Raw genomic sequence first — 14,363 nt, forward strand, 5'->3', positions numbered from 1 at the left:
ACCATCAGCACGCGGTCATGCTACATTTCATGGGCACCGAAAGGAAAGTCAACACCATCCCCTTGTTAGCCACAATGCACGCAATTTCTGCAAACGAGGGGTCAATCCCGTCCCTCCGGTGTACTGGGTTTGGTGTAGGGCAGGGACATTGACTTAAAATGCTGTGCAACCCGACAAGGCAGCCCGGTGGTCCGCCATGACGGAGCCCTTCTGCCAATTCTACAAGTCCTCAGCTTGATTTTGAAATGTCCAACATTAATCTTCCTTTGTCATATCCTGCCGAGGATGGACCCCTACCCAACTCGAAGGGCCATGCGCCCGAAGGAATGTCGTCAACATCTCATCTCCTGCCAACCTCGCTCCCACCACCACCTCCTCCTGGCGCATATCCGGATAATCCACCGAGACACATGAATTATGAAGGCGCAACTTCTATGCCCCCAACACTGGGTGGCTATCATGCGCCCAGCTTCCTACAGCCTACTCCCGTACCTCATCAGATGCCCTATGAGCAACATGGAGGTTATCCTCCAAACACTCAGGAACCCTTCTATGATGGGTATTCGTCGCCCGTCCTGACTAAAAAGAAGAACACGCGAGCTTCTCAGGTACGAGCCTCTTGAGAATCGGAAGAGCGCAAGTTCTAATATGATAAAGGCGTGTGAGAGTTGCCGGCGACGGAAACATAAATGTGATGAGCAGATACCATGCGGAATGTGCTCGGGAAAGGGCGTGGAATGCAAATACCGTGACCCAGTCCTTAAGCCGTAAGTTGGGTAAAATCTTTATCTGAACCGTGCGGAGACTAAACGGTTCAAATAGCACGGACAAGGCTCAGGCCGATATCCGGGATGGTCTCAATACAGTTCTGGCTTCACTTGATTCTATCATGTCGCACCTGGGGCGCTTCGACCAGAGATTGACCAATATGGAATCCCTCTTGCACCAGCATATCGCGACATTAACTCCAACGACAGAACCATCAGCGGACGACGAGTACAAGTGCGCGCCAGCATCGCCTTACGTGGCTAACGACGCTTCTGCCGACCATTGCTACGCCGATCCTTACCGCAATCACACCTCATCGGAATCTATGCCACTTCGTATGATGGCTGAAGATGAAATGGAGGTTGAGCCCGGTCCACCTGTTCCCCCTGGTGAGCCCGCGATTCCCATCAATCATACGACTTTAGCAGGCCTGCTCTTGGAATGGCCTTCCATTAGGGAGCTTGCAAAACACCACGTTGAGCGCGAAGGTGTCCGATTCATCAGCGAATACCCCATCAGCCAAGAACAAAACAGAGGTGTTATGATGGTTTATGGGCAAGGTGAAGATGCTCACCCATCGCGACAAGTTCGAGAACCGACCGACCATGGCCACTTGGACATGGCGGACGATTCATCCGATACCGCATCTCCTTCACCGGCGGCTGATTGGGGCCAGCTTGGTGGACTCAGCCCTCCTGATCAAGTGGAATACAAGGGGGGCGTTTTGGTTGATGGCAACCCTGACTTCTCTGAGCCGAAAGTGTGGGCGTATGTGGAAAGTTTCAAGAAAAACATTCTCAACATGCACCCTATCATTGAGCCCAAGATTTTAGACGATTTGGTCAGGCACTTTCTGGATAACCTCCCAGCATCACAGCCACGTCCAGCGAAACCACAAACATCAAAGCCCACCTTTGACGTTGGAGGAGGCTCGCAGACGGAAGAAGTGGCAGGCTCAAAGAGAAAACGACCGCCGGGGTTGGATGGCTCCGAGCCACCACCCGCGCCATCTCGCACTGGTCGACCAGATCGGTCCATCCACACCGCTCTGGTTCTCACGGTTCTGGCTCTGGGTAGCGTTTGCCTTCACCGCGATAATGTCCCTGATGCTGTCCTTCGCAATGGAGCCATCCCGCCGCCGTCCGATCGACGCCCTCGCCGGCGATGTTCGTCCCAATCGCACTCGTCGTCGGGTCTGCCCTCGCCGAAGGAGGAAGGGGATACGAAACTTGACGACCGTCCATTATTCCGTGGCGTGGGTGCTTCCGGCGCTGGTAGCAGCCCTACGAAAAACTACGAGGTGATTCCTGGCTTAGAATACTTTGCATATGCTACGGATATCCTTGGCAACCACACTGGCGCGTACAACATGAATAATGTATACGCCAACATCTTTGCTGGGTTATATCATGGCCAGCTGGGTAGACCAATGGAGAGTTTTGCGTTCATTCACACGGCCAGCCACAAGCTGCAGGCCATTATGCGACCGTGGGTATTAGGATCTTCAATAAAACACAGGCGATGGTGTGACTAACGAGATGCCAGGAGCTTGGACAAAATGAGACGAATCAAGCGCAACAACGAGTTCATTCAGGAAACCAAGTACAACCAATTTTCTCTCGCATTCTGGACCTGCCTGCAGTTAGAAAGTGATATCATTGCAGAGATGCAACTCCCTCCATCAGGCCTGCTCTCGCACGAAGATGATATGCCGCACCCCAACATGAGTCTCTTGCAAGGTTTCGACCAGCGTATCCTCGACAGCTACCCAGGCCAGCTATATCTACGAACTCACCTCAACAGCATCCACCGAATGTTCTACGCCCCTGAGGATCAGGCTAAACCAGGCAAGGATAAGTTAGGAAATGTTGGCGTTGTTTCTGATGCTGTCTCGGGCATGCATTGGGTCGCTCCCAGTTTCGCATTCAGAGAGGATGATCCACCCGCAGATGATATTCTGGCGGCAAGATTGCGAGCAAAGTACTGGGGAGCCCAGGCGATTACTTACCGCCCATTCATCCAACAAATTCTGCAGTTCTCGCACTCTATCAAGAACCATGCATCGAGCCCCAACTTTCCCAGCGTCATCTCCGAGTTTCGACAGGATATCACTGCACCTGCCATGCACCCCAAAGCCAGAACGCATGGCGATATCGATCCTCAAGTTGTCGAGTTGGCCAAAAAGGGCATCAAGGCGCTTATCGAGAGCACCCGTGCCTTCCATGGTCTCGGAGACAAGAGGCCGATTATCACCAATGTTTTCGGCACAGCTCACGCGTAAGTCCTTTCCCCCACCAACTGCCTCCACCTCAACTGACCACATTGTAGGCAATGGGGAAACCTGTTAATCTTATCAGCTGCATTCCGTGACCCAATTCTTCACACTTATGTGGATGAGGAACTCCTCCGAACACTGTTCCACATGACGATCCAGTTCTTGCGACAGTCGGCAACAGCAACGAGCGCACTTCGAACGGACATGCATATTCTCGAAGGCCTGCAGAGAGATCTTTTCAGCTATGATCATGATCCTCGGACCAGCTGGAGCTTCTCGAGCGGCACAAGCGCACCTAGCTGCCATACTCCAAGGCCTGGTCCCATGGCTGCGCAGCCTCGGATGCCTCATCAAATGGGCGACCAAGGGCATCTACGATCCATGCCTCACCATTTACAGATGAACCCATCGCACCGGCAGTGATAGGGTGGAAGATACTTCCCACCGGGACGTGGAGATCGGTCCCGATGACTCTCATTATTATCTTATCATAATCATCGCATGGCACCCGCTATTTTTTTCCTTCTCTTTCTTATCAATGTGATTTCGCGCTAAAGTACTTAGAATGAATGCTGAATCTTGTTTCTCTCTCTATATAAATATGAATGTGCGCCTCCTGAGAACGGACAAGCGGTCCATCCAATTACGATCCTCACACCCTGTCCGTGTTGGAAAATCCGGAGATCCCCCTTCCCTTCAGGGTTTAGACTATTATTAATCAGAAAGTCCTACTTTAGAGTTCAATGTTCTAGACGAAAACATCTGGAGATATAAATTCGAGAAGAACTATCATCTCAATAATGAACAATCAAGCTCAATAAAATATATTTTCACCCTGCAGTACTGCGCAATATAAACAACAGGAGATGGACACTTTCAGAACCCATTCCTTCACTTCTTATCATTCTACCCCGCCACTGCGTTGTGAACTGGCTTGATGCAACCGCGAGTAGGTATCAGCAATGTATCGCCGCCTAATTCTGTCGTAGCATACATTTCCAATGCTCACGGTTTGAACGAGAATTCTGTCGCTACTCGATGTAGCAGTTCATGGGTAAATAATAGGTGACGAGACCGCCACTCCTATTCGCGACATAAGATATTAAATTGACAATCTTGTCATGTTTGAAAACGATACAACTCTTTGACCGAAGACTCTTCTTTGAGCTGGTGTACTCTAAACTAACAACTAGGAGACCGCTCCCCCAACTCATACGGTATCTCCTTCCCCAGCTAGTCTCAACAGCTTCCGTGCATCTGGTGATGCATTCCTACCATCTGCGATGTATGCACGATGTCACTTAGGCCTTGCGGATGGGTTTCTTGGTCCCAGCTGAGAATTCGCCGTCGCTTGCGTCCCAGATCAACCAATCACCAGAGTCGGCAGTCTTGTAAGCAAGTGACAAAATCCGGTTCACCCGCCAGTTCCTCCTGAAGGACAAATCAAGAAACCTCTCGTCCTTATTCATCCCATGGCTCTTACACCGGCCACCGGGTAAATGGCTCTCAGCGTAAAGTAGGCCTCGGATGGCAAATTCTTCTGGCAATGGGCGTTTGTACACGTCCTTGCTTGGAGGCCTGGATCCATCTGCTACCTACCTACTGTACAACCATGCTTCTTGGAAGCCAACAGAGCATTAAGCAGATTAGAGGTTAGTCCCCAGAAATCCCTTCTCAATAAAGGCCATGGCCTCCAGATTTTGTGCCATGTAGTCTACGAAGACTAAGATAACATGCGCGAAAGGTAAGATGTAAGGATCCCCAACACGATAAAACATAATCCGGATGGTAGTTATGGAAAACAAGAGGGCAAAGTGGAACCTCTTGTTCAAGGACGCTTGCTCAACATTGCTGTGTGGTTCCATCACTCTCTGATATGGCCTGCATGAGGACGTTATTTTTACGGCCATAGCCCAATAATGAGCAAGATAAAGAGTTCGCAATAAAGTACCTAACTATCTGAATTAGTTTCCTGTTTTTTTAATCAATCTCATTCGCATTACAGAGTGGTGCGAGTTCAGCGTCAGTAACTTGTTATTGTAGTTTTATTGAGAGTGCCCCAAAATGGACTAAACGTGGCGCATGCCCCGCGTACTGCCGCCGATGGGATGGTCCCTGCCCTTCGTACTCACTAACAGCATTTAGATGGGTATCAGTGATCCCAAGTGAATTTGAACTCCATGCATGACCGGAAGAAATGATGAGGATAGTTCGAGCTGGCTCTTATGAAAAGAGAGTAGTTGTAAGTTGATTATACTACGGATCTTTGAAGCCCGGACGCCGAAATAACTGGACTCTGTTATGTCTGATACCTGGCGGGGTCGATTTCGACTCTGGCTGTGTACATGGCATGCGCCACGCTTAGTCCGTTTTGGGGTACTTCCATTAAAACTAAAATAAGAAACTACTGACGCTGGACCCGCACCACCCTGTAACTGACCCTCCCTTAAGTCATTTACTGGCTGATTCGGCAATATCATTTTCTAGCTGATTATTAAAAGCACTCATAGATTCTTCAAGCTGATCCACGGACTGTCCAGCAAGCCCTCGGGGGACATGAGAAGTGGTGAAGATCATCACTCTGCTTTGGACTGATTGCAAGCACTTACATGGCCACGTTCCTCAGAATGTTCTCGAGGGCAAGCAGTTTGTTCCCGACTTCCAGCTCGACTGCCCGGATCATTCCGAGTTCTTGACTAGCTACGTTAGCAGCTGCACTGCCTCTTGTGGCTGGCAGCATCTAGACTGCAGATGTAATCTTCTCGGCTTCTCACAGCTCGATGACGAAGGCTTCATCCGGCGCTCGATGCAGAAGTGGCAGAGTTCGCCACGGAGGCAGGACCTCGGCGGCGAGTTGGCCAGCGGTAGCGGGTAGAAGTGGCAGACTGGCCTGGAGATGTAATGTCTTTGTGGGCAGGTCCAGGCCGTAGCTGTAAATCCACACCCACAGGAATAGCAGAGATCTCAGCTGACTGAAGTGCATCTCTGCTGAGGCCTGATGGAATCTCACCAATGGACGGTAAACGCCCGCGTCGTCGAGAAGAGACAGGGGTGTTGACTCTGCTGTTGTCAGAGGCATGCGAGAAGGCGGGTGAGCCGGCAGAGTCAGCGATAGGAGTAACACCGGCGGCAATAGGAGTTTGGCCACCGTCATCTGCAAAGAACTTAAACTTCTGAGGTTGATCACCAAACGAGGTAACCAGCTTGAGCGCAGACACCTCTGCGATGCCGTGTTGGGGCCCATGTCGAACGCCAGGAGGTGGGAGAGATGGGCTCAGGACTTCAGGAATGCTAGGGTTCATGGTCTGGAAGTTAAGCTGCGCAGCGGATGGAGAAGTCCAAGGTTCAGTAGACTCTCGTTCAGTACAATCAAAGCACCTGATTGCCAGCTGCTGTTGGCCATGTTGAACCGCCCGCTCTCCCCATTGTCTAATGATAGCAGCTTGGCGCTCCCAAACGCTAGGGGCTGAGAGGCATGTGAGAATCAGCGCCTCCATATAGCGCTTGTGAGAGATATAAACCTCGATAGCGTCGTTGTGGTCTCCCATGCGTAGCATAATAGTAACTGCTGCGTGTACGTCACCAGCCTCGAGTAGGCGCTGGACATATGTATAGACAAGCTTCTGTTGTGAGGTATGGCCACCGATTCCACTCAAAGCCAACAGCATCCAGTCGGAAGAAGTCATGTTCTCGAAGTTTGCGTTCATGATATTAGGATCAATGTCACAAAGCCACCCGGCCAAAAGAATACGACTGGCAGATCCTTGGGGATGTCTGATCATCTCATCTCTGATCAGGTCTTCAACCTCTTTGCTCCACCCGAAGATAGTGTTGAGCATTTGACGGCGCAGATCGTCATTGGTGCGACGAGCACTGTTAGCGCCTATAGCATGGCTGTGGGGAATATCGCTAAGACGTGCCCGGGTAAACTTGAAGAGGTCGTGAACCTTGCTGTCCTCTGAGACTAGAGGCGAGGGTGGTAATAGGCTTGTTGGGTGTTGGACATTAGCGACCATGATGGCCGGGGAGTTCAGGTCGAACTGCCGCACGGTGTTCTTGGGGCCAAGGGTGAACAACGTGGCACCTGGCCCATAGACGGCGAGGCCACGAACAAGGTCGAGAGTTGGGATGAGATCATGAGTGACGTGCTTTGTCCTAACATCCCATGACTGTGTTTGCCTGTGCATATGTTAGTTGATGATATGGGTCATGCAGCCAGGCGCGCGCGTAACCTGGCGGGTTTTATGGTGATGACAAGCTACAAGACTTACGAGCTAGAATACTGAATTATGCGGCCGTTCTTGGACCAGCCCATCCAGTTGGGTCCGTCCATGGAGATCTCAGCCTTCACAAGGTTTCGAACCACTTTTGCAGGATTATCGGCGCTGTACTTCTTTGCCACGCTCCAGACTCGTAAGTCACCGTCGCGCATCTGGACAGCAAGCATGTCGGACTTTTGCCGAGACGAAGCATGCCATGCGAGGTTGGCGATGGGTGACGGCCCTCTGGAAGTGGTAAGATTGTGCAAGATTGTAAAGCATGGCTGCAGGGTTGCAACAAATAGAGAGCCATTTTGATAACTAAGGTCGTGTTATTGAGATTCAGTGTAAGATGTATGAGAACTCACCCAATAGCAAATGTTCGACAATCAGCTGACGGTGCCAATGCAGTTACAGCAATCTGATCGATAGTCCTTGAAGAAACATATTCAGATGTTGAAGGCTTAAACATGATAATACTTCCTTTTGTGTTGCCTAAAAATCGTCAGTTAATCGTGGGAAACTTATTCAACAACTTACTAAAAGCTACATTGCCGTTCTTCATCCATGCTGCGACAGTTAAATGATTACGACAAGCAAATCGAGAGATCTCGTCGCCCGTCATTAGATCCCATACAATCGCTGTTTGGTCAGCATCATAACTAACAACAAAGCGACCACCCCCAGCCTCGCTGTGATTATCGACTGCCAATAATTGAATGTCGGATGCGTGTCGTGAAAATATTCGTTCAATGGCGAGAGTATCATGGTGACAGCAGGCGACAGATGAGCCCTGGGCGTACAAGAACATGGACGCAGTGGCGGCGCAGGGATCAAAGTACTTTAATTCGGTACCATGAGGCATCGTGGTGCTGTCTGGGACCTGCGCCGTCTTGCCCATTGTTGCAGGCCTTCTGCTGATGAGACTTGTTGATACGGTGCGATTCCGCGACGAACCGGCCACGCGGAGGAAGTGACGGGCCTTTTGAGGGCCCTGAGATGGTCGGGAGATTGAAGTGCCGGAAGTTATGTATCTCCGTGGCACGGTTCACGAAGTTTGAATCGAAATTCCCTGGCGGGGTTCGGGGCAGTAAGATAGTTATCCTGGGAAAAGATTGTGTAAGATGGTAGAACTGAGGAAATCTAGGAGTGAAAGGCGACTCACTGGGCATCAAGTCTTACCGACTTTGCCGGAGTTGCCGCTTATATGATGGACCATATATTATGAGCTAGGCGCCACAGCTTCAAGCTTGGTAATCATCAGGTTCAGATCAGCGGCCAAGATAATGGGCGATGTCTGGTCAAGGAACAAGGACGGACGGCGGGCAAGAAACACGAGCGGTAACGCATCTTCATTAAAGATTAGTTACCCTATTGGCGCCGCGGCCAACAGCAGGCGGAGTGGATGATGATCACCATGAAATCAAGACTCCGCTAGTCTATTACGCTAACAGGGGATCGGATGGTGTTGTATGGGGTAGGTATCGTGACGTGAGTGGAGGCAGCCGTCGACGAGGGAGGGCAGGTGAATGGACCATACCAGGCCTTCAAATCTCTGTCAGAGCCACAGAGGGTGGACAGGTGATGGTCGACAAATTGCGTTTGGTGTCGCTATCCCCAAGCTAAAATGGACAGCCGTTGGACGGACATATGAACAAGCGTGTAAATCCAGACGAATATTCAGCTGAGGGGACTAGAGTACATTGTGATTACCGTTTGAGGGCTGGTTCTGGCGGAGAGGATCGCCACCAAAGTTATTGCGACTGAGTTCGCTCTCAACATTGCCTTTCAGGTGAGCATATGTGATGCCCGGTAGGTTCGGAGGCAGTCCGAGTGTAGGCATATCACCCGTGGGTTCCTGATCCCTGACATGGCAATGCTTCCACTCCATTTGTCTACACAGGACATCGAGGGACGTTTTCCCAATAACGCTCGAGCGCCAGATAAACTTGGCAGCTGAAGTAATGCATCTTTCTACAACAGCAGGGAAGAACTGCTAAAGTGAACTACGACTTATGAGCTTGGTAATAGGTAGTTTTCCCGCCAAATTCCCTTGATTGGGTATGTAGAAAATTAAGATGATCAAGTAAAGGCTTGTCTTTCACTCGACATGGTCTCCTGATAATGAGTGTCTTCACCCCCACCACCCCTGTCATCACTCGCCCTGTCCATCCAAGCAAGCTGCTTGCACATGATCACTGCGAGCGCGAAGGAAGGTGCCCCCGCACGTAATTTTCCTTTTAGGGCGGGCAAGGCTCTGTTCGACCTGCTATATCATTTACACCATATTAGTTAGTGCAGTCATCGTCTTTTACACTGTGACATGCCCGCTGTCTACTACGTGGGTCGTGGGGAACGGGAGAACATCGACCGAAAAGTATTTTGGAGAGAACGTCAGAATGATGTGAGACAAACGGTCAAGTTAGCAGCGTTGACTTGAGACTCAACCGACAGATCGGTGCATTCGTGTTCCATTGTCGTCCGTCTAAACGGTCCCCGTGGTGGTTAAGTGCCCGTAGCACCGGACTAAAGGCCACTCAGGGTTGCTGTTAGTTCCAATGAAATTGTGCGAACGGATTGCTCTGAGGAACTACTTCCGAAGTCAGGATTTTAATGCTTTAAGCCAGCAAAGACTCTGCAGACTTTGTGATAAACGGTTTCTCCGTCGGATACTCAGCTCCAAGGCGAGAGCATCGCAACGTATCACAACCTGAGGGTCCATTGATTCGTCCTGTTGGCCAGTTCATAGCCCTAAGAGATGAAAACATCAAGGCACTTCATATCTACATTAGACTGATGCAGGTCGCATTCGCCAATTTGAGCCGGCATCAGCCAGCCATGAAAGCGCATGGGGTCTTGATGCATGGGACCCACTCTCGCCTTTAGAATGACCCTCTAGGGGGGTGAAGCATGCTTCCTCATCCTCATCAACTTACACACCTTTGAGCCTAGCAGCACACACATTCCATCCGTCTTGCGATCCCGGGGGTGTGTGGCCTACTGGTTGGGTTCGCTCACCGCACGTGATTCAATTTTCTCATTAGCCGCCTTACCGGGACTAAGATATTCTACATAGCAAAGTCTTATTGTGTGACGAAGCTTGTTCTATAAGGCAAGCATCTTGGCGCGAAAATGCTGTTCACTCTACTGCAGGTAACTGATCTGTCACATACAGCAAAGACCGAAACCGGTTCTTCATCCACACACTCTCTTCAATTTCAAGCGCACGAACCAAGCTTACGGGGTGTATATAGCAATCACTGATTTTACTGTGCTCAGCGTATCCTGACGACCAAGCCATAATCAGGCGACCCACGGCAGTGTTACTCCACAGGCTGAAAGCTGCTTTATTTCACTCTTAGTGGGCAATGTATTCCTGCGCTTCCCACCTTTTTGTTACATCAACATTAAATGGGGTGGAAACCCGAAAGGTTGACGGCAATCTGCTGTGAAATCGCATTACACTGTTTTAACATGCTTGTAAGCTGTCAGCAAGGGATACATAGATACTGTAACAATAGTGATTAATTACTGTGTAAGCAATACGCCCCCGGCAAAACCGTCCGTGCGGTATAAATCAAAGAGTGTCAAAAAGGGACAACCGATTTCGATCTTTACGAGATGACAAGAACGCCCTAAAATAGCCACATTTTATCAACACTAACCGATAACCCCCGACGCCCTCAAATGGTCAACAGCAGGCATCGCTTCAGCCGTCGAAGATAGGAAACTGAACACTTGGAGGATTTGGGCTTCAAGTTGACCTGCTACTACTAACAATCACGGGAATCAAGCAGAAAAGCAAGGACTAGACTGGAAGGAACAATACGAGAACCGTATGGGCTTGGCGAGATCAAGGCAATGACTAGCGAAGTGTATGTATCTTTAGCTCATAGAGCCCTCTGGGCGTTGGCCTACCGGGCGTAATAGATCTCTCTGTCTGTCTGTACCGGTACAACGGATCAAAACCATTATTAACTTGCGGCCCTTGGCCTTGTAAGTATGGGAGTTCATCGAATGGTTATGTGTTGAAATGAAATATACCGTACCATATTCCGCTTTGGCATCCAATCTAACCACATAACTTGACACTTCACCGACCCATCACGTTCCAAAGACATACGATCAACAACTGTCCATCGTTGCAGCACAAGGTATCACACGGATTTAACCGCTCTTCTCAAGGCCTTCAGCGAGCGGTTCCTTTGATCAACATAGTGGCTATCTGTACAACGGAGACAACCCCTAAAGTCAACCCTGATAGCCAACAAACGCGATTATGTAAAAACGCTACGTCCTGCACCAATTACGCTGAAAAGAAGGGTTGCGAGGTGAGCCTGATAATCGTCTACCCTGAAGAAGAGATCAATGCCCCATCACCAATAGAGGCAAGAAAGTGTCCAGCAGAGGGCTCCATCGCCATTGCCCAGCGGCTCCGTGTCCCGACCAGAGTGAGCATTCCTTCAACCCATGGAATACCATATCACGTACAGCCCAAGATCTAATAGACAATAAACAAGATCGACTTGCAGACAGTGTGAAAGCGCTAGCGCAATCACCAGGCACTTGAGAGTAAAAACGATACCCTTCTCGACTGATTGCAGTCAACGCTAGTGCCGCCGATAGTTGTGTCGACAATGTTGCTGGGTACTCGCAATTTATTATAGTTATTTTGATCGAGAACAGGGGCTCGAAGTGTGGTATACCAAGGATTTCATACCTCGGCTTAGTTGGAGGGCTAGTCAATATGTAATTACTTGATGCCGTGCTATCGAATCAGCTTTGTTCGGCACGTTTACGTTTCCCTTCAAAGCACAATCGATTTGACAGCTCTTCTTGATTGCTACCGGCAGCCTCGATGAGGTTTCCCGCTCCTGTAAAACCCGAGGAACAGGGCGTGAGAAAAGCGTGACAGATTAACTATAGCCGACAAGTGAACTGGTTCGTTTACCGAGGTGTTGGGTCTTCCTCAAGCATGCAGGCCTTCCCCAACATGTTGGTCCACTCTCCACTTGTGCTCGCGTGGCTGTGCATGAGATGCTGTCTGAAGTGATCCGCTCTGAAGAACTTTTTGGACGACTTGCAGTCTCCGAAATTGTGAACCTCCCGCAGATGCCTGATGCGGCCATCCCAGTCCCGGTCCGTGGCGTGCCAAGGCGCATTACCACCGTTAAAGACACCCGTACCAGGGCCGCGACCAGAGCGTATAAATTCATCGCCGCAATAGCCACAGGTGTCAGCTTCGCCAGGTCTGTTAGTAGAATCGTGAAAGGCCCTATAGTATCCGGAGAGAGCTGAGCATGACCACGAATGACGGCGCACATGAATGGAGTTTTGATGGCGCTCTGCCTCGTTCTTATTCTTGAAGCGGTTGCCGCAGAATGAACACTTGTATTGCTTTTCAGCCTCGTGAGCACTAGTAATTGGTCAGCATTAAATCCACCAAGCCAGAGAAGTATCTGACCTAGCCTCCTTCGAGGTGGGTCTGCGGAGTATGAGATCTAACTTACTTGAGTTCTCGAGCGACTCGAACCTCTTGGGCTTTTTGGGACAACACTCGCACATGAAGAAGCCTTGCGCCTTAGCACCCCCGGGTTGCTGCACTTCCGTGATTCCAAATGTGCTTGCACCCGAGGCAGTACTGGAGTGGATTGATCCCCGTCTAGAAATAGAGGTTCGAGGGCTGGGGTTGAGAGAGGTTGATGAGATGCCGCCTAGGGATGACCCCACTGGTGAGCGTCGGCCGAAATAGGTGGCAGTAGTGATGCTAGCTGGGTGCATCGGCATGGACATTGTCGAGAAATGTGAGTTGTTCCGTGATGTTGGTACGAAAGGCATAGTGGAACCTCGAGGGAGGCTTGTGAAGCGACCTTGAGGGGATCCGCGGGAGTTCATCTCACGTCGATGAGACATGTCTGATGGCATGGTAGGGTGACCGTCATTTGGACTGGCTGCCCTTCTCTTTTGACCGCCAGGCATATAAGCATCATCACTATTATTCCTTTTTAATCGTGTTGGGAGTGAGTAGTCGACATCAAAGATGCCATTTGGTGATCTATCTCGATGGGGGAAAGGGGCGCTTGGGTGAGAAATAGAAGAATGAACTGGTGTCTCGGTCAACCCTGTAGAAGAGCCTGGAATACCACAAGAGATAAGCTCGCTCATCCATGCGCTGGGTAGTAATTGGGGTGGTGATCTTCCGAACGGTCGAGTTGTGTCCAGCTTCTTCTTGAGGCTGTTTCCATCAATGTCGGCGGGCGATTGAAATTGGAAGTGGTTATGGAGGTGGCCAAAGCCAGACGGGCCAGCATACATCTCGGTCACTAAGGATGCTGATTATATGGCGAGTTCACGCTTCTGTAACGATTTGAAACAGGATCATGTGCACACTCCCGCTTCACCCTTTTGTTTTCTGCCAGAGAACTAGGCTGATCAAAGTCGGGATATCGCGTAGGTAGGAGGCGCCAGTGGTGAAAGGTCGTGTCGTGTTGTAAAAGCCTAGGCTTCGATAACGGAGGCTTGGGCTAAATGTTGGAGTAGGAATGGAATAAGACCGGTGCAGTTTTCCGTCCGAAATTGACGTTTCTGACAGAGCAGCCAATCACGCGCCGGAGGCGCCAATAAGACGGACGCCGCAAGTGCGGGTCTGTTCATAACGGACTACCAGGTTGCCGTCCGCCGGGGCGGGCGGAACATGTTCCTATGTGCTGGAAGGGCTGAAAATTTCGGAGACATGCGGAGACGAGACAACCTTACCTGCCATGACGGCCTACATAGATCCAGGGGATCCCGGTCCGCAGTTGTGTACCTCGCTAAGCACGCACATCACCAACCCGGTACGTGCCGATGAACTCTCCATTGAAGAGCTTGCGTATGCAGGTCCACAACTACAAGTGGATCTCCTGGCATCATTCTTATTGCCCGCGGCGGGTTGATATCCCATCGAGTGGGCGTCAGTACAATTACCCCATTTTAAGGTATGCTCCGCTTCTGCCCCTCACAAAAGGGGTATGTGCAGTAACGTCATTTCACCAGGTCAATGAATGGTCAGCTCAGATGTT

The 14,363-nt window shown here is 50.3% G+C and overlaps 3 protein-coding genes across 3 annotated transcripts; 1 reads left to right on the top strand and 2 right to left on the bottom strand.

Moving 5' to 3' along the window:
* Positions 1-245: 245 nt before the first annotated feature.
* On the top strand, positions 246-3,466 carry FPOAC1_013064 (uncharacterized protein; the record flags this gene model as incomplete). The annotated part of the gene is made up of 5 exons (XM_044857406.1): positions 246-608; positions 658-767; positions 823-2,169; positions 2,314-3,045; positions 3,097-3,466. The coding sequence occupies 5 exons, from the start codon at positions 246-248 to the stop codon at positions 3,464-3,466; spliced, it is 2,922 nt and encodes a 973-aa protein (XP_044701589.1).
* Positions 3,467-4,344: 878 nt separating this feature from the next.
* Positions 4,345-8,203, bottom strand: FPOAC1_013065 (uncharacterized protein; the record flags this gene model as incomplete). Its single annotated transcript, XM_044857407.1, has 7 exons — positions 4,345-4,621; positions 5,653-5,739; positions 5,818-5,933; positions 5,992-7,222; positions 7,315-7,623; positions 7,671-7,797; positions 7,843-8,203. 7 exons carry the CDS (start codon positions 8,201-8,203, stop codon positions 4,345-4,347), a joined length of 2,508 nt encoding a protein of 835 aa, XP_044701590.1.
* A 4,046-nt stretch (positions 8,204-12,249) lies between these two features.
* FPOAC1_013066 (uncharacterized protein) lies at positions 12,250-13,617 on the bottom strand (the record flags this gene model as incomplete). The annotated part of the gene is made up of 3 exons (XM_044857408.1): positions 12,250-12,718; positions 12,813-12,843; positions 12,891-13,617. The coding sequence occupies 3 exons, from the start codon at positions 13,615-13,617 to the stop codon at positions 12,250-12,252; spliced, it is 1,227 nt and encodes a 408-aa protein (XP_044701591.1).
* Positions 13,618-14,363: the final 746 nt, after the last annotated feature.

Source organism: Fusarium poae, assembly GCF_019609905.1.
Source record: "Fusarium poae strain DAOMC 252244 chromosome Unknown contig_1, whole genome shotgun sequence".
Lineage (NCBI taxonomy): Eukaryota > Fungi > Ascomycota > Sordariomycetes > Hypocreales > Nectriaceae > Fusarium > Fusarium poae.